Source organism: Papio anubis, chromosome 12 (assembly GCF_008728515.1).
Source record: "Papio anubis isolate 15944 chromosome 12, Panubis1.0, whole genome shotgun sequence".
Lineage (NCBI taxonomy): Eukaryota > Metazoa > Chordata > Mammalia > Primates > Cercopithecidae > Papio > Papio anubis.
This window is the reverse complement of record NC_044987.1, coordinates 77,128,307-77,156,221: the sequence shown is the minus strand read 5'-3', so window position 1 is coordinate 77,156,221 and position 27,915 is coordinate 77,128,307. Positions and strand designations below refer to the sequence as shown.

Here is a 27,915-nt window from a genome sequence, read left to right as displayed (position 1 = left end):
TAGATTACCTTTTGTTTATTACAAAATAGTGTATGTACAGAGTTAAAAATTTTTTAAAATACTAAAAGCCTTAATAATGGCAATTTCTGCCTCATCTTTTCCCATTCTGTTGTCTGATTTCTGGAGCCAACCATTTTGAATTATTTTGGGGTGTCTATCTCTGTATTTTTAAACTAAATGTCTGTTTAAGATATCAATTTTAAAATAAATTTTATCTGTTGCTTCCTTATAAATAAACATTTAATTATCTTATACCACCACCTTCATTTCCTTTCCCTCCATCCCCACCTGTAGTTAAGTCATTAGTCTATTATTATGAGTAGTGTAAATACTGTTCTCACTGCTAAGCCAAGTAATATATCATGATATGGTTCCTATGCTAGACTTTTCTTTTCTTGGAGTTAAACTTGCCTGTTTATTTTTCCCTTCCTTTAATTGACTTTCTATATACCAATTACTAATTGTTCCCAAATGCCTCCAAAACATCTGTAAAACACCTCTTACACGCTTTGCAACATGGTCGAAGATGTCAACTCTTTCAGCAGTCTCCCCATCCCCACTTTCACCACATGCCACTCTGGGGTTCTGCCTTTCTGTTCCACTCTGAAATGGTTACTCTAGGCCTGCACCATGGTTACCTGATGACTTCTCTATACCGTTTTCCTGTGTTAAATCCCTGTTCCCTATCTTCCTTCTTCTTTAGATTAGTCTCATTTTGGTGGGGCACAGGACTCAGTACCTTTCCTGGAAAGGAGGAGTTGAAGGTAAACTTTTTGATTCTTTGAAATTCTGAAAATATATTTACTCCATTTTCACACTTAATTGACACTTTCACTCTTTGAAGAAATCTAGGTGGGCATTTTTTTTCATTCTGACTTTTGCATGCATTTCCCATTGTCCTCTAGCATCTAGTGTTACTATTGAGAAGTCTGCTGCTTTTCCTAATTCCTGTTTCTTTGTACATTGCCATTTTTTTTTCCTTGAAATTCTTAGGAACTTCTGTTTACTTCAGTATTTTGAAATTTTATGATGACATGCCTTAGTATGTATCTTCCTTATTCATTGTTCCAGTGTTTATTGAGCCTTCTGAGTCCAGAGGCTTAGGCCTGTCAGTTCTGGGAAATCGTTCTTGTTTTTTCCTGATTTTTCTTTGTTCTATCTTTCAGGGACTTCTATTGAATGTTTATTGAATTTCCTGACTCCTAATTTTCTTATCTTTTCTTTACTCTTGGGCATGTTTTTACTTTTCTTACCACTTTGTGAGAAAATTTTTTGACTTGATCTTCCAACTTTTCTAATGGAACTTTTATTTAGCTATTATTTTTAATTTCTAAGGCTCTTTCTTATTTTTAATCCTTTAAAATAGTTTTCTGTTCTTGTTTATATTGCCATATCATCTATCATTTTTCTATGGATATTATAGATTTTTAAAAAATGTTTTCGGCCGGGCGCGGTGGCTCAAGCCTGTAATCCCAGCACTTTGGGAGGCCGAGGCGGGTGGATCACGAGGTCAGGAGATCGAGACCATCCTGGCTAACATGGTGAAACCCCGTCTCTACTAAAAATACAAAAAACTAGCCGGGCGTGGTGGCGGGCGCCTGTAGTCCCAGCTACTCGGAGGCTGAGGCGGGAGAATGGCGTGAACCCGGGAGGCGGAGCTTGCAGTGAGCCGAGATCGCGCCACTGCACTCCAGCCTGGGCGACACAGCGAGACTCCGTCTCAAAAAAATAAAATAAAATAAAATAAAATAAAATAAAAAAATAAAAAAATAAAAAATGTTTTCTTTTGTTCTCTGCCTTGACTCTGTTTTTTTCCAATTTTTAATTTTCTATTTCTTTGTTTTGGGTTCTGTCCTTTCACACTGGAGACTGTGCTGGATGTTTTTTGTTTGCCCTGTAGATGCACTATCCACCTTTTTTCACACTCCATATACCCCTAGGGAGGATGGCCTCTTTATGGCCTGCATCAACTGGCCCTCTTGCTTCTGGTTGGGTTCATCTAATGAGAGGAATGGCAGATCTCAGGACTGAAAAACAATGAGGTCAGGGTATTTATTCTCCTAGCTTCTCCCTGCTTACCTGCCATAGCTGCATCCCTCTATCAGGGATTCCAGTCTGGTGTCCCTCTCCTTAACTTCACCCTCTTCAATTCACCCTCTCCAAGGGTAACCACTCTTCAGGCTTAGAGGTGGTAGAGCTCTAGTTTTATTTAGTAGTCCTGGAATATAAACATTGTCCATACCTCTGTAAATGGTTCCTTTATTAAACTCTCACCGGCTATCCAGTTTGATGTGGTCTTCTACTGAGATTCTAACAGATACAGGGATTTTCCTCTCTAAAGATTGATGATCTTTAGCTGGCTGTTTATATTGAAAAGAGATACTACGTGAGACTCTGTGTATGTGGAGAGGGTGCATTGGCTGCTGACTTCCTTGTAAGATGTTTCGACTGAGGAGTTGGGGAAGCTTTTCCATTGGTAAACTTCCAGAGATCAATATTTATGGACTTTTCCCCTAATCTTTTGTCTTGGGGTGTATATGCTTAATTGTTGACTTTCTGGAGCAGGATGGCGGAAGTGGGCTGGGGGGAGTCCCATCATCCTTTACATAGACCATCACTTAGTCACTTAACCCATTTGTTTCATTCTGATCCTCATTCCCACCCTCCAATGACTCTTTTTCCGGGTCCACAGCTCCCCTAGGTCAGTTTCGCCAGATAATAAATGTGTGGTGTTCGTTAGGTATAGCGATAGATAGGTTGCCTAGTTACATGTGTTGGTGAGAATCTGGGTATCTAACTACCCCCCATAAATATACTGTCAGGCAACCCCTCTGATTTCAGCCCTATCCTTACCTGACTTTCAAAGACACTTGGTGCTTCTCAGTCCTGAGGCTTTTCAGTGTCTTGTAAGACAAAATTTATTTCCTTCTCACTGTTCCCTTCAGCAGGCACAGGGCTTCAGCCTCCTCCACTCTGCATAGTCAGTTACCTCCTTCATCTGTGGTAGTCATCTGAAATGTGTTGAGCTATCTTGTTTCTCCTTCTATTCCTCTTTTCTTGGTGGATTCATACTTTCTTTATTCCTTTACAGTTGGTTTAAGATGGTTTTGGAAGGAAATAGGGATAAAGTAGGAGCTCAATCTACCCGGATTAATGGAAGTTCCTACTACTCTTTGTAGGCCACAGCTGAAAAGGATAGAGAAAGTGGTCACAGTGGCCCAGAGAGCGGGAGGCAGGCTGGAAGTTGTGTGACTGCGCAATATGACAGAAGGGAAGCCATTCAAAACTGAAGCCTTGGCTCCGTGGCCTTTGTATTTGCAAGTTTTGTGAGTCAGTTCATTTTATTCGAGCAGCACCTCTGAGATTAATACTTCTTGTGAAGGGAATTTACTAAGATCAGTTGGGAACCTACTTGAAGAATTTTTTACCAAATGGCATTACATAGCAAGAAGGGGGAAAAATATGGGGAGCTCTTGGACAGATACTTTTTAAAATTTTAATTTTGCCAAATGTAGAGGGTAGCCAAAGAAGATTTATAGGCTTCTACTGTGGGAAGGACTGCTTTTCAGAGGAGGGAGAAGCAGAATCTTAGCTGATCTAATGTAAGAAGAGCCCAGGGGTCATAGGCCCACAGACTTTCATGGTGGAGGGAACTTCAGAAATAGGCTAATCTTTACAGAAGAGGAAGTTAAGGCCTCAGTTTGGAAATGATTTGCCCTAAGTCACACAGCAAGTTATAGGCTATGCCCAGAACTGTCGCCCATAAGTCCTAACTTCAGCTGGCACATTATACCCCTCTGGAGATAGAAAGTCAGCAACTTTAGAGGTGAGCTCCAAAGGCCCCACCCTTGTTGCTGTGACCTAGCAGTCCATGGCCTCAGGAGCCCTTGACTTGGCTTGTTTCTGGGTAGTTTCTGCTACTCACCCACACTGGAGATGTTATATTCTCCATTTCCCTATGCTGCATAGTTTTGGGAGGCTATGCAGCAGAGGTTTGTACTGAACCAGTGCTATGCCAAACTGTAGACCCGTTTAGACATGTTTCCTTTCATTTCATTGTTTTTGGGGGCTCTGCCAAGGCTCACCATATGAACTCAAATGTAGTTTAAGAAACAAAAAAGATAATGACTTCAATAGCTTGGCTTTTTAGGAAAGTTAAGGGGAAAGAAGAGTCCAGGAAGCCAACACGCTGTATGATCAACTCTCAAATATTTATTGGACCGTAGTAACAGTAATAGTTGACATTATTGGTCTATGTGTGGTTTTACACATTTTACATACATTATTAATTGATTCTTACATCAACAGTTGGGTAGGTACTATTATTATACCTGTTTCATAGATGGGGAAACTAAGGCAGAGAGGTTAAGTAACTTGCTCAAGGAGGAGAACCTTGTCCTGGGTACTCTGCAGCTTAAGGAGCTGGGACTCTAAAGGCACATGTTCATAATTAGCAATATTCTCTCAAATTATTCAGTAACAGATTGCTAAGAGCTGCAAAGGGGTCTCTTTTGGCTGCCAAAAGGCTCCAGCTGCAGCCTGTCTCCATGAAGGCATAGAAGGGGAACATTTCACTTTTTCTGAAAACTGGGAATTTATATACACAAAGGATGATGAATTCAGGATCTAAAGGGTGGAAATATGAACAGAAGTTAACAAAGTAATGTGTAATTGGGAATAAATATAAGAGAGGGCCTAGTGGTAGAAATGGTAAGTCTTGGGTATTGACTGAGTCAGCTTGCACTAGGGAGGCCAGAGCACAGGGGAGCCAGCCATGGCAGCAGAGATGTTGACAGAGGATAAAGGATGAGCTTGTTAATTATATTGCCTTTAAACTGTCAGTGGGATAGGCAGTGGCATAGTCTGAAGACATTCCTATAAAAGAGGCCTAGAGAGGAAATTTGTAGGTTAGGGGTGGGGATGTGGTTTTCAGTATCTTGCATTACAGGACCACGTCTGTGCCCACGCTGCAGAATAACCTTTGTCCATTCCAGAGAGAGCCTGCAAAGTACAGATGGCCATGGTATACTTGGGAATGTTGGGTTTATAGAATTAAAGTGGGTTGGTGCTGGAAAGGATCTCAGAAGCCAACTGTTCCCAATCTTCATCTATAAGTGAAATATTCAAGTCTTAGAAGGGGCAGTGATATGTTTCAGTTGTGCGCCAGCCAGAGGACATGCCCAGGCAGACTAAGAAAGCAGATCTCCCAACTCTCAGCCTAGGCCCCTTTGCTTCAAATTGTATCTCAGAGGGAGAATGGCAGCTCCCCTTATCTGCGATTTCACTTTCTACAGTTTCTGTTACCTGTGGTCAGCCACAGTCCAAAAATACTCAATGGAAAATTCCAGAAAAAAGCAATGCAAAAGTTTCACATTCTGAGTAGCGTGATGAAATCTCATGCCATGTCACTCCATCTCACCCAGAATATGAATCATCTCTTTGTCCAATGTGTCCATGATGAATATACTATCCGCCTGTTACTGTTTGGGAAAAAACAGCAAATTATATAGTTTGGTACTATCTGAGATTTCAGGCATCCCTTGTGGGTCTTGGAACATGTCCTCTGAAGATAAGGGGGCACTACTGTATTTAAAACTGTGACAGTTTCCAAATCCAGTACTGACTATCCCCTAGTGAAGATGTCTTTTTAATCTGGCTCCTTAAACTGTCCAGGTACCTTTGTTAATCTTCAATTTTAAAATGAAATTTAAATTACCTTAAGTAATTTACTTGCCCTTCAAGGGCTCCAAATGCACATTTATAAAATAAAGATAATACTCTGGCTCTCCTACTCCCCCACTTTACTTTATATAGACTTTCTGAGGTTGTAACAAGTATAAGTATGGTTGGAAAAGAAAGATAATAATTTTGTATAAAAAGTAAGAATATTATAATTTTAATAAATAGTTTCATTACAATTTTCAAATGAAGTTGATGTGATTTTGAGGGGGACACTAAGTCCATGAAAGAAACTCAGCTCTGCTCCTTCCTAGCCATGCAACTTTGAGTGAATTATAACCTCCTTGAGCCTCGGTTTCCCTGCGTAGATAAAGAATGAAAATGCTCAGAGCTACTATGACTGTTAGACGGGATAATATATGTAAAGAACTGAGCTTAGGGCCTGATGCTTGACAGAAGCAGTAAATGCAGATTTCTGTAGCTCCACATCCTTGCCAGAACTTAGCATGATCCAGTTGTCAATTTTTGCCAGTCAAAGGTGAGAAACAAAATGTTTTTCTACCAAAATAAGAATTTAGTTTCAAAGACAGAGTGTGTCAGTCCAGGTTCAACTAGAGAAACAGACCCAGAAGGAGATGCAAATTAAGATATTTTAGGTGAGGAATTGGCTTGTACAATTGTGGAGACTGGCTAGCAAGCTTGAAATCCACAGGGCAAACTGTCAGGAAGGACAGGCAGTGGCAGCAGAAATAGGAAGTAGGGAAGAGATTTGAAAGCCAGTGCTTGTCAGTAATTAAATGGCCTAATATGAAAAGGATTGAGAAAGGAAGGGGAGGAATGGGCAGAATCGAGGATGTGGTACCCTTTTCTCCTTGGTAGACTGGGTAGATATGTCATCATTGAGAAGAGAGATGCCTGGAGAGAGGAAAGAATAGGCTTTGGGCAAGGTAATGAATTTTTTTTTTTTTTTTTTAGCATAGCTGAGTGTAAGATGCCTGTGGAACACCCAAATAGGACTACTTGGTAGAAGGTTGGAATGAAAGCTTTCAGCTCTGTAGAGGAGTCAAGGAGTTGGTTCTGTAGAAAAAGCTTAATGAAGCAGAGCTACTTAATTACAGTTTTTTCTGTATGTATATGTACAAAGCATTTCTGCTAAGTGGCCCTGCTATAGGGTATGGTGTTGTGATAGCTTTAATAATGTTATATAAGTGTCACTATTCTGTGATTATTTTTGCTGCTGCAATAATTTGGCCCAGGGCAAAGACTGCTTTCTTGGTCCCCCCCCCTTTTTTTTTTTTTTTGGAGATGGTGTCTCGCTCTGTCCCCCAGGCTAGAGTGCAGTGGTGTGATCTTGGCTCACTGCAACCTCTGCCTCCTGGTTTCAAGCGATTCTTCTGCCTCAGCTTCAGCCTCCCGAGTAGCTGGGACTATAGGTGTGCGCCACCGTGCCCGGCTAAATTGTGTGTGTGTGTGTGTGTGTGTGTGTGTGTGTGTATATATATGTATATATATGTATTTTTTTAGTAGGGACAGGTTTTGCCATGTTGGCCAGGCTTCTCAAACTCCTGACCTCAGGTGATCCACCCACCTCGGCCTCACAAAGTGCTGGAATTACAGGCATGAGCCACCGTGCCCAGCCTCCTGGTCCCTTTTTATGGGGGCCAATTCATCATAGTAGACTTTCCAGATTCCAAGAAGCTATTGCAAAGGTTGAATCCTCAATAGGAACCCCATACATGGATACATGGGAAGGCTCTGTCTCCCTGAGGAGAAACCAGATGGAGTTGTTCATTTCTGCGGAGTGACCTGAAAGCTCATAGCACCAAGTATGATTAATGACTTTGTGTAGCAGCTCGCTGCCCCAGTAAACAAGGCCAGCCCAGTCACGTTGCCTGGAAAGAAGCACTGTGTGCTCTTCCTCAACCCCAGACCTCCTGTCAACAGGTCTACAGATAACAGATGGGGGCGTGGTGCCTTGGGAGATACAGGAGCAAGGGGAAGGAGAGGAAATAAACATTCACTTAACATTTCCCATGTGCCAAGCAGTGTGTTGGGCATGTTCATGATGATAATGATGAAAACAGTGACAGCTAACACTTACTGATTGTTTGCCTTGGTGCCAAGGACTGTTCACGTATGGTGTTTTGTTTTTCTATTTAATCACCACAACAACCGAATGAAGTGGGTACTATTGTTGGCCATGTTTTACAAGTGAGGAAATCAGGGCAGAGAGATTAAATGATTTGCCTAGGGTCACACAATTATTTAGTAATATATATCCAAGGTGGAACTTGAAAAATGTTCTTAAACCCACAGTTCCAGACTCCATGCTACTTCTCTCTGATACTGTCACAGCCACTTTCCCCTCCCTGGTCCTGTCAGGGAGAGGAGCAAGACTACAGAGTTCTTTCTCTGATAGTTCTCATGGATTTCTGTCTTCACTTTATTGGGTGAGTGGGTTATGGGAAGCACTGAGTGAGAATTAGGAGACCTAGGTTCTTATCCCACCCTCGGTCTGACCTTGGACCTCAGATCCAACCCTCATATTCTTCATCTGTAAAATGGAGATACTTACATCTACCAGGGTATTATGAGGATCAGATGAATAAATTGCTAGGAAAGTGTTTTTGTAAATGTTGAGAGTTACCCTGTTGCATCTGTACCTACTTCTTTGCTTTTCAGATTATCTTCTTTCCTGTTACCTTCCCTGACCCTGACTCCTTTTGTCCTTTATTATGATGTATGACATTTTTATCACTTAAAAGTCTGTGATAATCATGCTTAAGGCAGGAGGCCACTGAAATTCTTACATAAATAATTCCACCTACCTGAGCCAAATGGAGGGGGTGAGGTGGGGTGGTGTGTAGCAGATTTAGCAGCTGCTGAAGCTATAACCAAGAGAAGTCTCCTTGTCAGTCACAGGAATGAATCATTCAAATGGCTGCCTTGCTGGGTCCTCCCAGAGCCAGAAGGTAAATTAGGGAGCAATGTTGCTTTCATCACTCACTAAGCTTAAAATGAAGCTCTGCCTCTTTGAAATGTAGCAAGGATTTCTGTTGGAAAGAGCATGGGTTCTAGAGTCAGACTGCCCTGAGTTCACTCAATTCCCGGTATTGCCACTTAGTAGCTGAATGACCTTGGGCAAGTCGTCTCACCTAACTGGGCCTCAGTTTCCTCCTCTGTACATGCATCTCAAGGTTATTATGTGGCGCAGATGAGATCATGGGTTTAAAGGGCCCAGCATGGTACCACACACTCATTAGACTCTCAGCAGTTTTTACTTTGCTGTGTCTCCAAGCTGTGGGAATGAACACCTTGGGGAGGTAGATTTGATGGGGAGTGAAACAACCTGGTTTCCAGAGTGCAAAAGCAGAGAACTCAGTAATAGATGTTTGAATCACAGTTCTATTTTTAGTTCAATCCAGCCTAAGGTTTCAAAATGTGGGTTCTTCCTTGTGTCCCCTCATCCTTTCTGTGTAAGCAGTGGGGGTGGGGTGGGTTGTCCAGCTTCTCTGAAGGCGAGTACTCCTGCCATTTCAGTCATATCTTTTTCCTCATTAGTGTCCAGCACAGTCACCTTGGATACCATCAGCTTAAAAATCTGCGATAATGCATGAATGCAAGTGTTTTACTCTAGTCTTCAGCAAGATTCTGTCACTGCCACGCCAGCCTTCAACTCTCCAACTTTTAAAACTTTGGAGAAATTTCATCCATAACCCTCATCCATGTTTCTAGTATGGCTGACTTCATGACTTTGGGGAGCGCAGCAGTAAATACTTTTCTACCAGGTCCTGTCTCTCCCTTCCCTTCTCAAAATGCACATATCCCCACACAGGGCCCCACAGTCACAGAGCAGCCTCATGTGCATGGGCTCTGTAGAGCATCCTTGTACTCGTGTGTCTTACAGAAGAGGGATGCAAACAACTAGATACACAGGAGACACATAATAATTAATGTTTGTTCATTTTTTCCTTGCAACAGCTCTCTGGTAAGTAGGAATATGGTTTCATGGTTAAGGGCACTGGATTTCAAATCAAGGAGACCAAGGTTTGAATCCTAACTCTGTGACTTAACAGTTATATGACCTGGTACAAATTATTGAACTCCTCTGAGCATAGGTTTCCTCTTCTGTCAGCTGGAGATAATAGTACCCATCTCACAGGACTGTAAGGAGGAGTGAAAGAATGCTTGCAAAGCCCTCAGCACAGGGCCAGCACACAGTACAGATATATACATAGTAATTGTGACAGTTTCACAGCAGAGGAAATACTGCCGCAGGGAGGATAGCTAATTTATCTAAGGTAGGTATCATCCCTATTTTATATGAAAGGACATCGAGGCTGAGTCAAGCATGTTGTCCAATGTTATACAGTGAGTAAGCAGCAGAATGTGAACTACAGCCCAGGTCTCCTGACACCTCAGCCAAGTCTCCTAACATTTCACCAGAAGCCTCTGGAAAACTGGAATAAATGCACCCCAGCCCATTTACAGTTGCCCCCCTGGTGGTGGAATCCCAGCCCAGCTTCCCTTCTGCTGAATCCTGCTTTCTAGAAATAGGCTGCCAGTGAAAGATGTATGCAAGTGTATATAGAAATGCATACATATATGTGATAGAGTGGGAAAATATCCCAGGGAGCCATGATTACCAGAGTACTCCAAGAATGCAGTATTTTGGTTAATGGATTTTTCTCAGAGTATTAACCTCTTGGTTTCAGGCCTTATTGAAAGTCATTATGAAATGCATTGCAACCATTCACTCTCTGGTGCTAGAAGGAGCTGTCTAGCATAATTAAATTCTCTTTAGGTGACAGAGGATCTTGGCAGGATGTCCATTTATCACCAGAATGATCAGTTGTGATGTTCAGGACTCTAATAACAACCCATATGTCTATCTGGGTCTTTTATGCCCATTATAACATTTAATTATTGCAACAGTCCTGTATGTGTATGTGTGTGTTAGGAGTAAAGGGCAGGATAGGAAGATGATTATCCCCATGTTATTAGTGAGGAGGCTAGGATTTGGAGAGCATGAATGTCCTTTTAGGCATCTGCTATGGTTTGAATATGCTCCTGAAAAGTTCCTGTGTTAGAAACTTGGTCCCCAGTGTAACAGTGCTGGGAGGTGGGGCCTTCAGAAGGTGATTGGGTCATGGGGGCTCCACCCTTATGAATGAATGGATTTATGTCATTATTGCAGGAGTAGGTTAGTTATTGCTGGAGTGGCTTTGTTAAAAATGCAAGCTCTCTCTTGCATGTGCTCTCTTCTCCTTCCACCTGTCTACTCTGGGATGACCCTAACTAGATACCAGCACCATGCTCTTGGACTTTCCAGCTTCCAGAACTGTGAGCCAAATCAACTTCTTTATAAATTATCCAGCCTGTGGTATTCGGTTATAGCAACAGAATAAAAGACCAGGAGAAGATCATGTATCTTGAAAGATACATGAAATGAACTGAAATGACATTTACTGAGGCATAATATAGTAAAGCAGAAAGAAACAGATTTTTGAGTCACACATACTTGAGTTTAAATCCTGATTTTGCCACTTACTGACGGTATTGACTGTGAATAAATTAATCTGTCAGGTCCTAAGATTCCTCATCTGTAAAATGGGTCTAATAATGTTTCCCTTGCTGGGGGTAATTTTAAGGATTCTAAGTAATATATATATAAAGCAACCAACATTGTGCCTGGTTGGAGTAGGTCCTCAGCACATGGAAGCTTTTATTATTCTGTCTCCTAGTCCTGTGCTCTTTCCAGTCTACCAAGATGTCTACTACTGTAGATATACAAGGTACAAGGGATTGGCCTGACCTGTCTTCAGCCCATCAAACACCAGAAGTCTTCTCATTAGCCTCGAGGGTGGGGTTGGAGGTTGTTTTATCCCTTTCTAATGACAGAAGCCAGAGACAGCTTTTATTCTATAGGTAAAACTTAAATAATTTTATATCAATACCAGAGCTGCTGCAAAGCAATAAAGTAAGTGTCACATATGACTGTTGTTGATAATAAGTGCCCAGAGTCAGGAAATGCTTTTTGGATTTTAAAAATATGCATAGAATTTGACCAGGAGAACAAGAGATAACTTCATGTAGGATCAAAGGTGTGGAGGTAAGGCAACGTAAGATTTGCTCAGCTTGGCTAGAACAAAAATTGTCATTGGTAGGGGAGCATACATGATAAGGATGGAAAAATGACTCATATATGCAGCTTCATGTGTGTGTATAAACACACACATGTTACTCACATCTCCTATGCATGTACATTGCTAACCTAAAATACTTAGAATTGATTAGAAGCATTGGGTGGATAGATATTATTTCATCTCTCTTTGATTTGTAGAAAAGCAATGTGGTCGGAAGAAAGAGAGCTAGAGTGGGAGTTGGGAGATCCAGATGTTGCTCTTGGTAGCACCCCATTCAACTGTATGATCTGCACAAGACATGGAACCTCTTTGGGCCTTATTATTATTTGTAAAACCATCTGGGCCACTTTTGGAAAATCCTTTGGAGCTATTATCAAGAGCCTTGAAGATGTCCATTCACTTTCATTTATTAATTCATATCCTAGAATTCTCCTCTAAGGAAAGATCTTAAATATGGAAAAAGCTTTATGGTTAAAGATGTTCATCATAGTCTTTTTATAATTTAGTAAAATTAAGAGCTACCTAATTTTACTAACATTTGGAACTGGATAAAAGATGACCTCTCTGCTTGACTAATTTGTAGTGTTTATTAAGTAAGAATTGCAGCATTGGTCGTGTAAAAATGAAAACAAAAAGCCATATATGAAAAATATACTGGGAAATATACTTCCCAGTGTAGGAAGCATTGTTGATGTTATCCACACCCTTCATGATCCAGACCCAGATGTTCACATCAGCTCTCTTTGTGCCACCACTATTTACTGTATTTAGTGACCTCACTATGGTGACTTTAGGACATTTTCCTAACGAATACCTTTCATCCCTATATGCTTTTATATGTCTGGTTCATTCCTCCTGAAATGCCCTTCCCTCCCTTGTCTAGCCATGAATATCTGCTCTTCTTCTAGTCCTGCTCTGCAGATGTCCCTGACTTCCTAGGTAGAATCAGGTGCTCCTTCATCCTTCTTTCTATATAATTTGTAACTTGACTCTAACACATATGTCTTGTGTTATAGTCTTCTTGTCTGTTTCTATCTCTGCACATAGACTGGGCCTTCCTTGAGGGTCAGAACTGTGTTATCAACAAATCCCTAGGACTCAGCAAAGTGCCTGGCAGTTGATAATCACTCAATATATGAATGAATTTTTACTTTTTTATTTTGATTTTTTGCTTTTCCGTGTTTTCTGCGTATTTTATAATGACCCTACATTGTGCTTATAATGGAAGAAAAATAATAGTAATTCATTTACTCATTTACTTTAACAAGGTGACTGGCCTAGTTGAGAGGTTCTCAAACTTGGCAGTGCATAAGAATCACCTGGAGAGCTTATTAACATGCAGATTCCCTGGCCCCTAGACAGACTGCTTGAGTCCCAGTCTCCAGGGTAAGGACCTGGAATCGGTATTATTACCAGGCTAATAGTTACTGGGATGCTCAGCCATGTCTGAGAAGCTTTGACCTCAGTACTGCTAAAGCCCTTTCAGCTTAAAATCTTTCTAGTTCTTGGATTGGCCTCCTGTCCCTTGCTACCCCTGCTATGAGAGGCTTTAGCTGGAGCGCATGTGGAGCAACAGGCCATACAATGGAGAATACCTGTACTAGCTTCATTATTGGGCTCCTCTTCTGTGCCAAGGACTGCTTTATAAACAGCATTTTAAAATATCTATACAATCATATTTTAAGGTCAGTTTTATCATCTCCATTTTACAGATGAGAAAACTAAGGCAAAGAGAAATTGTGACTTTCCCGAGGTCAAATAAGAAAACTTTGGATCCTATGTTTCGATTCAGTTCTGTCAGACTTCAAAACTGGATCTAGAATTTCCCTCACTGCTCCTCCCTGTCCCTCCTCCCCCCAAATAAAGGAACCCCAGCAGGGTCACACGCAGCCCTGCTGAGTGCAGACACCCTCTGCCATCTACTCAGGCATGTGGAATTAGCATCCTTGGGCAGCAATGCACCACATAAGCAGAGGCTTGCATCTCACCAAATGTGCTCTGGCGCCCACCCACCTGCTTACAGGGTGCAGTGAAGCAGTGGAATTCAATTTGCAGCAGTGACCTAAGAAGAGCTATTTTTAGTAAGAAAGTAGGTCAGGGGCTGCAGCGGTGCTGCCTGAGAAAGGAACAGCCTCCCGTGTCACCGGGAGGCCTGCTCACTTCTCACACGGCCAGTGTGGAGGTGAGGAAGGCAGATCTGACATCCTTACATGACTGCAGTTGTAATCATTACTGTGGAGCCACTAGGGGGTAATACGCACACACATCTAAGACACAGAGGCTCTTGTCTGGGTTTGCTTAAGGTCTTGGCCCTAATCTTCCTCAGGAGATTAGAATCCCTTCAGGAAACACCTCTAACATGGTAGGAGGCTCATCTAATTGTATACCTGCTACATGCCAGCCGCCATTCTGGGTTTGATATGCATTCTCTCGTTTAATCTTTGCAGTATCTCTGCAAGGTAAGTATTATTATCCCAGTTTTGCTGATGTGGAGATGGAGTTGCAGAGAAATTAAGAGATATACTGAAGATCACACTGTTCATGTGTCGTGGAGCCATATTTTGAATCCTGTGAGAGACTTCAGTGCCGATGATCAGATGACCGGACCATCAAACCATGCCGGAGGCGATTTTTTAATTATCATTCTGCCTCTGCCCCATTTTGTTCAATACTTCAGAGAAAAAAAAAATACAAAGGTGGCTTTCTCCATCTGAACCTATCTGAGTCAGGACAGGAAAGAATACCCAGGACACAGACCCTTTCCCCAGAGGAGAGAATACATCTCTACGTACTGCTGCCCAATCATCAAGCCCAGTAGTTGCCAAAAACAAACCAACCACCTGATTTCCCTGGGCCTGGAGTGTTTCAGAATCCTCTGCCCCACTTGTTCTGCCATGTATTAACTGCAGAGCTGTGGCAAATTGCAGGGCACTCATTGGTGATGCACAGGTGGACATGAGCTTGTTAACAGAATGCAGTAATTGACATATCGTGATTCATTATGCACAGCACGAAGGACTCTAGTAGAAGCCCACTTTGTGGCCAAGCGCTGCTGGCACCACCAACCTTGAGAATTTGTTCCTGGCGCGTTTTGGCTCTCCAGCTGGAGAGCACCATCCCTTTAGGGGCCAGAAGCAGTCTGTGTCTTCAGTCTTATCTGCCTCTACCTCCAGGCAAGGAGTAAGGATACTTCCGTGGTCCCAGGCTGCATGACATTAGAGGGAGATTATTTGTTCATTCATTCACTCAACAAGCATTTAAAAAAATCTGGCCAGGCATGCAATGGAGAACAAGACAGATAGTTCCTGCCTTTGCAGAACTTAATCATCTGGTGACTATCAGAACTAAAAATTTCTAAGCACCCAATTCCCAATTCTGTAGACCTGGAAGTGGGCCCTCTCTGGATGTTAGTTTCTCATCAAATGAGTAGAAAAGAGAGAATTGTATTGGTCAATTTCTTTTAGCTCTAAGATTTCAGAATCTGTGGTTATGGATTATAAACATGAGTCACAGTATCAATCTTAGTCATTTGTATCCAATGCCAAAGGAAAAAAAAAAATGAAAATCTCAAATTTCAAAATCTGGATGGGAAACATGGGCACAAGCTAATTAAATTACTTCACTTACAAATGGGAAAAATGACGCTAAAAGAAGGGTGTGTCTTGACTAGTATATCAATGAACAGAGCCAGGATGGAGAGGCCAGTCAGCTGAGCCCTAGTCTTGAGACACCCCAGTCCTACTGAGGCTGCCTCTTCACTCAGCACTGCTGCTGTGCCCCTGTATGGAACCCTTTCTGCACTTGGCTTTTCTAACAGTGAGCTCTACTGAGTCTTCTACTTATACCTCTAACCACTGCTTCTGGGCTTCCTTAGCAGCCCCAGGGCCCATGGCCTGATGGCCTGAGAGTAGAAAAGGAAGGAGTAGGCTTTGATAGCTGAGCCCCAGAAGGTAAATCAAATTTAACTTTGTTATGCTAAGGCTGCCAAAACAAAAAGGACATGAAGAAGTTGAAGCAGAGCATGTAGAGTTTGCTGACAGAGTTCTCGAACAAACAGTTACAGAGGCAAACCACAGTGAAACAACAAAAGAAGGGAACCTGGTGGAGATGGCTGCTGAGAAGTTGCTCCATGAACTCAGAGGCCCTATAGAACGGCCTACCTACACTCATTGTCTTAAAGCAAGCTTATCTAACCCGCGGGCAGCAAGCTGCATGTGGCCCAGGACAGCTTTGAATGCAGCCCAACACAAGTTTGTAAACTTTCTTAAAACATGAGGGGTCGTTTTTTGTTGTTGTTGTTTCGTTTTTTTTTAGCTCATTAGCCATTGTTAGTATACTTTTTGTGTGGCCCAGTTCTTCTTCCAGTGTGGCCTAGGGACGCCAAAAGATTGGACACCTCTGACTTAGAGCCTCTCTATACCTCTGGCCCATGTCTGTCTTCTACATGTAACCAATGAAAGGAATCTAAAGTTGGAAGGGCAGGGGACCTTTCTGATGCTCTTGTGAGGCAAAGGGATTGAGATCACTGCAGAGAAGTTGGCAACAGGGGGCCCATCATGTTTTCAGTGGCCAGGACATCTCCATTATGGATAGAGGAAGATGCGAGGCTTTAGCAAATACTAAAATGCTTATTTGTCTATTGCTCTTTCTTTATGTCCATCACAGTCTGGGAACCAGTACCTTGAAGCACTATCCTTGATTAATTTATAATTTTCTGCCCTATACTGACTACCTAGGAAAGAGGTGGTCAGAGGTATGAGAAGGTGAAAATACTGTTCTTGATTATGGAAACCTATATCCATTCTGTGTGTCCATGGATAATTTTAGTCTTCTAAATTGATTTGTTATTTTCCATGCCTTATTTTTATAAAGTCATTTTTCAGTAAACATATAACATTGTCAAGAGCTACCTAATCCATGTACATAAAATGTCATGTGAATGTATAAATGTATATATAATGTATAAAAATAAAATTATTCTAATTTTTAAAAAGTGACTAAAGGTCATTTAACTGTGAATTGGGTGCCTGAGTGTGAAGTATTGATTCCTGTGTGTCCTTGAGCTAGTCACTTCCCCTTTCTGCCCCTCTGCTCTCACACCAACAAAGTAAAGAGTCTGGATCAGTGGTTTCATTCACCTGGACTATTCTATGAAATCACATGGGATAATTGTTAAACGTATACACTCCTGGGCTCACTTCCAAATAAGTAGAGCTGGGAATTGGGTGCTTAGAAATTTTTAGTTCTGATAGTCCTCCAGGTAATTAATTTCAGGTGATATAGCCAAGTTTTGAGTAGTTGGTCTTCCTTGAACCCCTCTGGTTCTGATGTTTTAGGATCTTTTGCCTTCTTTCTCTTTGCTCAGTGGGAACATTGTTTTCTTTTCCTCTCTTCCCTAGAGTGCTCCTCTCACTAGACTGTGAACCTCTGAGGAGGAGGGCCTGTATCTTACCCATCTCTTTATCCCCGTCCTCCAGCTCAATGTCTCACACACTGGTAGTACTCAGTGAGCAGTGGGCACAATGAAGGGAAGGAGGGAATGAATGGGCTCTCATGGCTTTATACCACCTATACACATCCAAGTAATGTCCTTAATTTTTCCTGCATCCTCAGTCACTATAGATTTCTTCAGAACGGTAAATGGAAAGAGCACAGAATTTAGAATGTAAAAAAACTGGATTTGAATCTCAACTCTTTCTCTTACTGTGTAGTGATTTCTCCCAAGTCATTTAATCTCTTTAAACTACAGTTTCTTTGATTGTAAAATAAGGAGTATGGCACCTGTTGCTTGAGATTGTTGTTAGGATTGACTTACTACATGAAAATGTGGATGTAGAGTGCCTGACATATAGTAGGAACTCAAGTATCTCAGCTTCTTTTCTTCCTTTACATGCCCAGTGGTGAGTAACAGTAAAAGGAGGGAGGAAGACTCAGAAGAATAGATCAATCTCAAGCCAGGCCACAGAGGATGACAATATGGTTCATTGTCATCTCCTGGCTTCCTGCGACACTGAGGTTCCGACTGAGGGCCAGGCATCTTGATGATCCTCAGCTGCTCAACCCTGGGCACATCAGAATTCAGACTTAGAATCTCTTGACTTTAAATGTGGCATGTTCTCTCTGTTTCTGTGAGCTACAGGAGGTAGAAGGAGAAGTAACAAAAGAAATTCAAGGAACTATTGTAGGTTGGGGATCCTTATGCAGGCTTGATGTCTGGGCTTGCTGTGAGAAACTCAAGTTCATTTCAAATGGTTGGTTCTCAGGGCTAAAAATCTGTGCATTGGTTTCGTTAGCATATCAACTCTTCTCTTCACACACTCTGTGTTGGAACTGCCACAGCATGCTGCTTTTCATAAAAGTCTGTCTTTCAAACCAAGTCCAGCTGTTTCAGTCCTAGAAGGCAGCCAGATTAGTTCTCTTCTGGGCAAAATGGTAAATGCTTATCACTCCCCACAATGCCTCCAGCACCACAAAAATAACAGCCACCCTTTACTGAGTGCCTACTGTGTTTGAGTCCTTTGACATCACTATTAGTGGTTATTATTAGCTCATTTTATAGGGCAGTAGGTTATGATTAAGACTGTAGGCTTTTAAGTTTGACCGAGGTTCAAATCTTGGACCCCACCATATTTTAGCAAATCCTCTCTGAGTTTCTGTTTCTTACTATCAAAAAAGGTCTAGTAATGTATACCTCATAATACTGAAAGGATTAACTGAATACCACATGCATGGTACCACGCCTAATGCACGGTAAGAAAATCCTCAATAAATGTAACTGTGGTAATGATGACAATGCTGTGGTCTCTTCATCTATAGAAGATGGTTCACTGTAGTGGATACCAGAGAGATGAGGAGAGGTGGCAAAAATATCAACAGTTTCTGTTAATCTAAGCGAGACTCAAGAGAACCTCAGAAATAGTATTAGAAAGGGACCTGGTATGATTGCTTGGAATAAACTCAGCGAATAGCTGCAGTTTATTATTCATTCAGCAGATTTTTATTGACTACCTACTATGTTTCAGGCCTGTGCTAAAAGCTAGAGATCCTATGGTGATAAAACAGACATGATCCCTTGCCCTCAAGGAGCTTACAGTATTATGGAAGGACTCAGACACTGTTAAAAAAAAAATTGCACCAGTCATGTAAAATTACAGACTAGGATAAATGCTATGAAAGAAAGGGACAGGGTACTCTGAGAATCTATGACAGGGGTCCTCACCTACTTCCCATGATCAAGGATAGCTTTGCTGAGGAATTGACATCTGAGCTGAGATCTGAAGGATCACTGGGAGTTATAATTAGATGAAAGCAGTGGGTAGGGTGGGGAGAAAGCTTTCTAGGCATATGGACAAATGTGGCCCTTATGGTGAGAGGCAGCTTAGCGCTTTCAAAGAAGTTAGAAGGTCAATATGATTTGAGTACAGAGAAAAGGCTGGAGGAGGAGATTAGGGCCTTGCAGGCCATGTGAAGAATCTTTTTTCTCCTTATTCTAAGCTCATAGGAATCACAGAAGGATTTGAAGCAGAGGTGGTTATGTGTGTGTTACGCATGGGAAGGGCACTGTGCTCAATTCGACATTTACAAAAGATCTTTCCAACAATGACTTTGAGAATGGATGGAGGGTGCAAAAGTGGGTGTGGCAAAACCAGTTAAGGAGGCTTTTGCAATGGTCCCAGCAAGAAATCATGCTGGATAGAGCTAGAGAAGTAACAGTGGAGATAAAAAGGACAACGTGATTTGAGATACTTAGCAGGTAAAATTAGCAGGACTTAATGGTGGATTGAATGGAGCTGTGAGGAAAGGTAAGATGTGAAGCACAAGCCCCAGGTTTCTGGGTGCATGAGTGGAAATGGCCCTGCCATTCACTAAGCTAAAAGTAAAAAAAGTAGAAGGTGACCAGGTTTGGATAGGAAGATCTGATCTGAATTTGAACACGCTGCACTGGAGGTGCCTTTCAGACATCTGGGTATGGATATTCCATGCCTATGGCCACCAAGGGTAGGCCACAATGGCCTTAGAATGCCCCAAGCAATCTCACCCAGATCCAGCTTCTCTGGTGGTCAGGCTTGTTTAGTAGCTGGCCTGAGGACTTATGGTTTGCTTCCCACCCTTGTGGTTCGATTTCCTTACCAGAATATCGTGAAAGGGGAGAATTCAGCCTGAGAAGGAATAGGAACGGTCTGGGGAGAGACTCTGCTGCTTTAGGGGAAACAATTTGGGTATTGATGCGTGTTGTTTGAGATGTTTTTTCCAAATCTGTGAGTGAGATATTTGTGTTTGACATGTGTGCTTTTATTTATTAAAATATTTGCTATTAATATATATCTACTACGTGGTAGACACAATGTCAAGTCAGAAAGGACCCATGGTAGTTTGGAAGCGACACCCCCAGAACCCATCTGGCTTTGCTGTTCTTATGATCTTAGAGAATACTAAATCTCTAGGCTGCTGAGCGGCTGACTTTTCATCAAGGGAACCTGTCGTTGAGTTCACGTGGTTGGTTTGTCAGAGGCTTCCTCTGCAGCTGCAACTCCTCAGTCTGTCTTTGGGGGCCTCTCTTTTGCAGTCTCCCTAGACAGTAACTACATCAGTGCTGGTTCTCCACTTTGAACAGGGCTCAGCTGGGCACTCTGAGCCGCCCCACCCTACCACTGCTATGTGTTCTGGTTTGTTGCCTGAAAGCAACTCTTTGTGTCCAGGTGAGCAGGTGAGGGTGAGGGAAGTGTCAGAGGAGGTTTCATGTTCTTCTGTAGAATAGCAGAGGAGAGCTGGACTGGTGGGCAGGAAGAGGGGTGGTGGGCAGAGGTGTGACTCATCAAGCCCTGGCACCATGTGATAGGATCTGTGAATACCCATGTGAAATAGATACATGCTTTAAGAACATTTGCCTTGTGAAAATCTAAACTCACAAGCCACATGAATTTGGAACAGCGATTACCATCACAAAAGGGAGCTGGTATCCTTTAGAATATCCTCTAGTGTATCTAAAATGCAATGTAGTGAGGGACGAAATATTTATGCCAGTTTAGGCACTCAGGGGAAGCTGGCATTCTCTATGTCAGTGGAACAAAGAACTTCTTATAACTGGAGCAGATGGTGAGCCCCTGTCAGGGCAGGTGATCCAGCAGAGGCCAGACGACCATGTGTCAGGTGGGACAGAGGAACTGCTTCCCATGGTGGACTGAGAATCACAGCTCTAAGATTCTCTGATTCTTGGCTTTGCTTTCTGTCTTGAAAAGTAAGTTTGCCTTAGGCAAATCTGCCAAGGACAGATGTGTCCTTGAAGTCAGAAGGACCTAGGCTAAATCTCAGCTCCACCTCTTCTAGCTATGTAAATTAAGCAGGTGGCTCTCTGAACCTCCTTCTTCCAGTCTATAAAATTAGGTTTATAATTCCTTGCAGAGTTTTGTGTGTATAAGGGTCAAATGAGTTAAGTCTAGGAGCCAACACCTCAGGGGAGAAACCTTTGGAGCCTCTGATCAGCTGGCAGCCGTGTGGCGTGTGCGCGTGGATGGTGTGCACATGGCTTGAGTTTGCATGCTCTGCACAGGGAGAACATTCATTGCTCCACGGAACACAAATTCAGGGCATGTGTCAGCTCACTGGCAGCCTGGGGTAGGCTGGGACACGCTGTCCTGTTCCTGCCTGAGGACTGACACCCACTCAGCAAACAGCCCACCCGGCTTAAGTTTCCCCAAAGAACTCAGTCTTCATTACAGAGAAATCCTTTCAGGTGCCGAGAGTGGCATGTTTCTTGCAATCTGACCCCTGGAAGAATTCTCACTATGTCCCTTTCCCATGCCAACTCTTTACTAAAGCGGATTTTATGAGGAATTATTTTTCTAATGTGTTGGATAAAATCCTAAAGCGTGTCTCTGATGGTGTCTTAGGAGGTTCACAATGTTTTTATTTTCATGGGGAGCATTAAGAGGATGTAGACTAGGCTTTCGTTGGGGCAAGCATAGTCTTTGTAAACTAGAGGCTGCTTGCCACCTGCAGAATCCTTGACACCTCAGGCAAAGTTCTGGCTTCATATGTCACCATCTAGCACACCTGAATCATTCCAACTTGAAGACATTTGTCACTGTTCAGGGTATCCAACATAGTCATCACAGTTCCATTTGTACACACAATGAAGCTCTGTATTTACCAGTTATTTTATCTGCCTAGCCTCCCTGTGGGCTCTGGAGGGCAGGGTTCTTGGCCCTTAATCTTATTCAGATTAAGAGAACATGGCTCTGCAAGGTGCAATAGTTTGTCTGAGGTCACCCAACTAATTATTGGCAGAGCTGTTTTTCAAATCCTGGTCTTCTAAGGGGCAGCCTGACATAATGAAAACACCATCCAGCATTTACATCCCAACAATGGCATTCATGAACTGTATGACCTTGTGCAAGCTAGTTATTATAAATGGTTATTGATATTAATAATTAGAGTAGAATTTACAAAGCACCTGGCGTGGTAGTAGGTGCTTTACACTATATCTCATTTTCATTCTCACACTAGACCTGTGAGAGGGGTTTTATTATTATCCATTTTACAGATAAGTATCCTGAAACTCAGAGTGCTAAAGTAGCTTTCCCTATCAGAGCCCCAGTTTCTCTATAAAATAAGAATATTAATATCTCCCTGGGAGGGTGATGATAAGGGCTGAATAAAATGGTATGTGTAAACTGCCCAGCACAGAGCCTGGAATAGAGGAGGTGCTCAGTCAATACTTGTTTCCTTTCCCTAGTTCCTCCTCTGACTTCTAATCTAGTGGTCTTTCTACTGCACCCCACAAAATACATTTGGAAGCTAAGGTCATGCTTAAGTCCTCTCCATAGCTCTCTCCATCACACTCATCCCTACTGCCCAGAGGCCACTTCAAGTCTCTCTGTCAGATACTGCCTGTTTAGTTTTATGCCAGTTCAGGAAACATCATCCTTCCCTGGCATTCTGCACCACACCCCTGACATTTGCCCCACAGCTGTGTTCTGGACCGCTAAAGCCTACCCTGGCCTCTCTAGCCACAGGGCTTTCCTCTTTCCTAACTTTCTCTAAGGCAAATACGGGTTGCTTCCCTTACTTTGACATTTTACCTGGACTCTTTCATGTTGTTAACGTTGTGCTTCATGAGAGGCCACATATGGCACACAGGTCTTCTGACTTCTAGTGCTGTGCATGCCCTGAAGGTTACTATCTTCGTCTGTTTGGTGTTTCTATCAAGGAATACCTAAGACTGGTTAATTTATAAAGGAAAGAGGTTTATTGGCCAGGCATGGTGGTTCACGCCTGTAATCCCAGCACTTTGGGAGGCCGAGGCAGGCGGATCACAAGGTCAGGAGTTCAAGACCAGCCTGACCAACATAGTGAAACACCGTCTCTACTAAAAATACAAAAATTAGCCGGGGATGGTGGCAGCACATGCCTGTGATCCCAGTTACTCAGGAGGCTGAGGCAGGAGAATCACTTGAACCCAGGAAGCGGAGGTTGCTGTGAGCCGAGATAGTGCCACTGTACTCCAGCCTAGGCAACAGAGCAAGACTCCATCTCAAAAAAAAAAAAAAAAAAAAAAAAAAGGTTTACTTGGTTTATAGTTCTGCAGGCTGTATAAGAAGCATGGCACCGGCATCTCCTTGGTTTCTGGTGAAGGCCTCAGGCTGCTTCCACTCATGACAGAAGAAAAAGGGGAGACAACATGTGCAGAGATGGTGAGACAGGAAGCAAGAGAGAGGGGAGGTGCCAGGCTCTCTTTAACAAATAGCTCTGGCAGGAACTAATAGAGTGACAACTCACTCACTCCCCACAGAGGGCATCAAACTATTCATTAGGGAACCACCCCCCTTTACCCAAACATCGCCCATCAGGGCCTATACCTCCAATATTGGGATCAAATTTCAACATGAGGTTTAGGGGAACTCATTCATTTGGCTTTCAATAAATATTTATTTATTTAGCACTTACTCTCAGCCAGACCCTGTGTTAGACAAAAAAGTACTCAATTAGTATAGATCAAGTTAATACCTAGTTTCAGCTCTAAAACTTGGGGATTGGGGTGTGGGGTATGGTAATGAAGAAGAGAAGGGTATCACCTGGCAGTGGGTAGATTTGAGAGGTAACAGACCTGACTGCCAGGAAGTACCTCCATAAATTTGAGGGACTATAGAGGCTAGTTCTTACACCTCTAAAAGATAGCTTGGAGAAGTGAAAAGGGAAGCTATTTCTAAAGAATTCATCCATTCAGCAGTCTTTTAGCAAGTACCTTATCTGTGGCTGGTGTTCTGCTGGTGGTGAATAAGATAGGGCTCTGTTATTTCGGACTCCCCTTCTCTCTGGGGAGGTAAATCTGTAGATAGGCGAATCTCAGTGAGTGGTATAATGGCAAAGGAGAGTCCAGGGAAGGTGGGAACTTCAAAAGAGGGGACTTACTTTTCATAGGGGAAGGAAGGGGAAGTTTCATAGAGAAACTGTGCCTCAGAAGGGGATTAGGCAAGAGAGCATTCCAGAAAAAGGGAATAACGCTTGAAAAGGCCCAGAATCCTTAAGGAAAGGAGTATATTCAAGAAATAGAAAACAAGACGGTGTGTTTAGGAGATATGCGCTGATGTGTTACATTGTTGATTGTACCATGAAGGTCCTTTTGTGGCACGTTGAGGGTATTGGACTTAATCCTTAGGCATCAGGAGGCAATAGAGGTCTTAAAGCTGTAGTCTGGTTGATGGAAAGCAAATAGCTGTCCTATTGAATGCTAACCATTCAAATCCCCATTTTCTACTGAGTCTGAATGCAGCCTCAGAAATATTCTCATGAAGGAGGCATGAAAGTATGAGGCTTTCAAGCAAGCCCAGTCCAGTAGACCTTGAGTGGATGCCCTTGGCCCATATACCTGTAGTGCTCTAGCAAACTCAAGGCCTTCTTGCCCAGTGGACATTGGTCCTTTTTTCCAGGAAGCTCTTTTGAACAGAAAGTCAAGCTGTTTTGAAGAGGATAAAATGTGCTGGGCTAAGGAATCAGGAAGTAGCCATTAGTCTGTAACCTCACTGGTGGCTGTGATTGTCTTTGCCAGCTCTGTATCCCTAGCATCCAGCACAAAACTTGGCACATGGTATGTGCTCAGTGATGTTTGCTGAACAAATGAACAAGGAAAAGAAACTAATCAACTCTCTACCTAACCAGTCAACCATCCAACCTGGGTTCTAATTCCAGCTCTCGAATTTTCATTCTCTCAGCTGTACAACCACCTGGTTGTTCTCTAAGGCCTTTCACACTCTACTACCCTAGGATTATAGGGTAATGAATAGTTCAGAGCAAGCCCAGTTATCATTTATAATTCTAATATGCCTCAAATTTAATCAGAATAAAATATCAAAATCAGCAATACTTTACAACATTTCAGATATGCCTTCTAAAAACAGAACCTGCGTCTGTCTCAGAGTTGTGAAGAAAATGTATTAGGTTATATTAAACAGCAAGATTGTCCTTTTTGTAGGAAAAAAAATAAATTAAATCTTGTCTTCCTGACTAGGGATTTTAATTGGGATTTGAGTCAGTTTGATCTAAATTTGAGCATCCATCCAGAGAACATTTATTGACATCTGCTATGAGCAAGGTTTTATGCTAGGCATGAGGGAGATAGGAAAATGAATAAGATACAGGTCCTTCCAGGCAGGAATTGATGGTGTAGTTAGGGAGATAAAACATATACATGCTTGACTATGACCCAGGTGGACAGAGAATAAGCAGAGACAGTCCAGATACAGGGGTAGGAGTGTCAGAGGAGGAAATCCTTTCTAAGTACATCATATATGTAGGAAGTCTGCCTCTTACCACAACCCTAGGGCTCAGAATTTAAACTGAGCCATTGTGGCTATGAGGATATGCTCTGTGGATTGTGCTCTGTGCCATGCGACTGCCTGGAGCTTACAGTCATCCTCAGCCATCAAGTTGAGCACCTCAGCCCAAACTGTTATTGGCAACGAAAATAATCTTAGGCCTTAATGAACAGTGTGCACATACTACACTGCCAAGCTTGGTAGCATCTTTTTATGGCTTGTATCCTCAGGGTTGATTTCAAGAAAAAGTCATTCACTGTAACACGAATTTGTATTTCTTGTTTTATCAGACTGGAAACTATTAATAATATTTGTCCAGTGTGTGCTGTTCTCCGCCTTGGCTGCCACTGAAATTCAGGACCTAACTAAAATGGGATCATCCACTTCCAACATTTATCCAATTATTTGTCAAATGATTCTCTGTGCAAGGCCCTGTGCTAAGTGGGTAGGAGACATACACAGGCTCTGCTCTCAAGGAGCTGACAAAAGATGTGCGAACCAGGCCAAGGGGAACTGAAATACCAGCTGAGAGAAGTACTAGAGGGATCAGAGCAGAAAAAGTTTGGTTTTAGCCTATGGGCACAAAGAGAAAAATGTAAAGGAGATCCATGTGATTTGGACCTCAAAAAGGCAGGAATCATACACATTGAAATAGGTGTAGTAGGATTTCTAAGATAAAATAATGACAAATGCATTGAAGAAGCAAAAAACTTCAGGCTTGTTTAGGAAAGTAGGAATACTTCAGTTTGGCTAAGGGGAAGAGGCTTAAAAAGGGTTGGGATCAGATCATCACAGAGGGCCTCTTCCTCAGATTTCCAGGGTAAGGCATTTATATATTTAATTCTATGGGCACTAAGATGCCTGCTTAAAAACTTATTAAGTTTAATAAGTTAAAACTTAATAAGTTTAATAAGTTTTTAAGCAGGTGTGAGTTGGAAAAATCCTAGAGTTGGAAAGGATTTTGGATATAACCCAGTTCAGCACTCCATCTGTATTAGTCCGTTTTCATGCTGCTGATAAAGATATATCCGAGACTGAGCAATTTACAAAAGAAGGAGTTTTAGTTGGACTTAACAGTTTCATGTGACTGAGGAAGTCTCACAATCATGGCGGAAGGCAAGGAGGAGCACCTCACATCTTATGTGTATGGTAGACAGGCAAAAAATGAGAGAGCTTGTGCAGGGGAATGTCTTTTTTTCAAACCATCAGATCTTATGAGACTTATTCACCATCATGAGAACAGCATGGGAAAGACTTGACCCCATGATTCAATTACCTCCCACCAGGTCCTTCTCACAACATGTGAGAATTCAAGATGAGATTTGGATGGGGACACAGAGCTAAACCATATCATTCCACTCAGCCCCTCCCAAATCTCATGTGTCCTCACATTTCAAAACCAATCATGCCTTCCCAACAGTCCTCCCAAAGTCTTAACTGATTTCAGCATTAACTCAGAAGTCCACAGTCCAAAGTCTCATCCGAGACAAGGCAAGTCCCTTCTGCCTATGAGTCTGTAAAATCAAAAGCAAATTAGTTACTTCCTAGATACAATGCGGGTACAGGCATTGCGTAAATACAGTCTTTCCAAATGGAAGAAATTGGCCAAAACAAAGGGGCTACAGGCTCCATGGAAGTCCAAAATCCAGCAGGGCAGTCAAATCTTAAAGCTCCAAAATGATCTCTTTTGATGCTGTGTCTCACATCCAGGACACACTGATGCAAGAGGTAGGTTCCCATAGTATTGGGCAGCTCCACCCCTGTGGCTTTGCAGGGTACCGCCTTCCTTTTGGCTATTTTCACGGACTGGGGTTGAGTGTCTGCAGCTTTTCCAAGCACATGGTGCAAGCTGTCATTGTCATCCCATTCTGGGGTCTGGAGGATGATGGTCCTCTTCTCACAGCTCCACTGGGCAGTGCCCTAGTAGGGATTCTGTGTGGGGGCTCCCACTCCACGTTTTCCTTCTGCACTGCCCTAGCAGAGGTTCTCCATGAGGACCCCACCCCTACAGCAAACTTCTGCCTGGGCATCCAAGCTTTTCTAAATACTTGTGAAATCTAAAGAAAGATTCCCAAACCCCAGTTCTTGACTTCTGTGCATTCACAGGCTCAGCACCATGTGGAAACTGCCAAGGCTTAAGGTTTGCACCCTCTGAAGCCACAGTCCAAGCTCTACATTGGCCCCTTTCAGCCAGGGCTGACTCAGAGCACCAAGTCCGTAGGCTGCACACAGCACAGGTACCGTGGGCATGGCCCACAAAATAATATTTTCCTCCT

General features: G+C 42.5%; 1 protein-coding gene across 6 annotated transcripts in view; it reads left to right on the top strand.

Moving 5' to 3' along the window:
- SERGEF (secretion regulating guanine nucleotide exchange factor) overlaps positions 1-27,915 on the top strand; it is a 234,494-nt gene that overhangs the window by 162,692 nt on the left and 43,887 nt on the right. Inside the window, exon 11 of one of the 6 annotated variants that reach the window (XM_021925986.2) lies at positions 14,273-16,818. The exons of the other annotated variants lie outside the window; for them this stretch is intronic. Coding sequence (XP_021781678.2) covers positions 14,273-14,340 — 68 coding nt within the window. The 3' untranslated portion in view covers positions 14,341-16,818. Of the gene's footprint in view, positions 1-14,272; positions 16,819-27,915 lie in introns of those variants that run through there. 6 annotated transcript variants of the gene reach the window in all.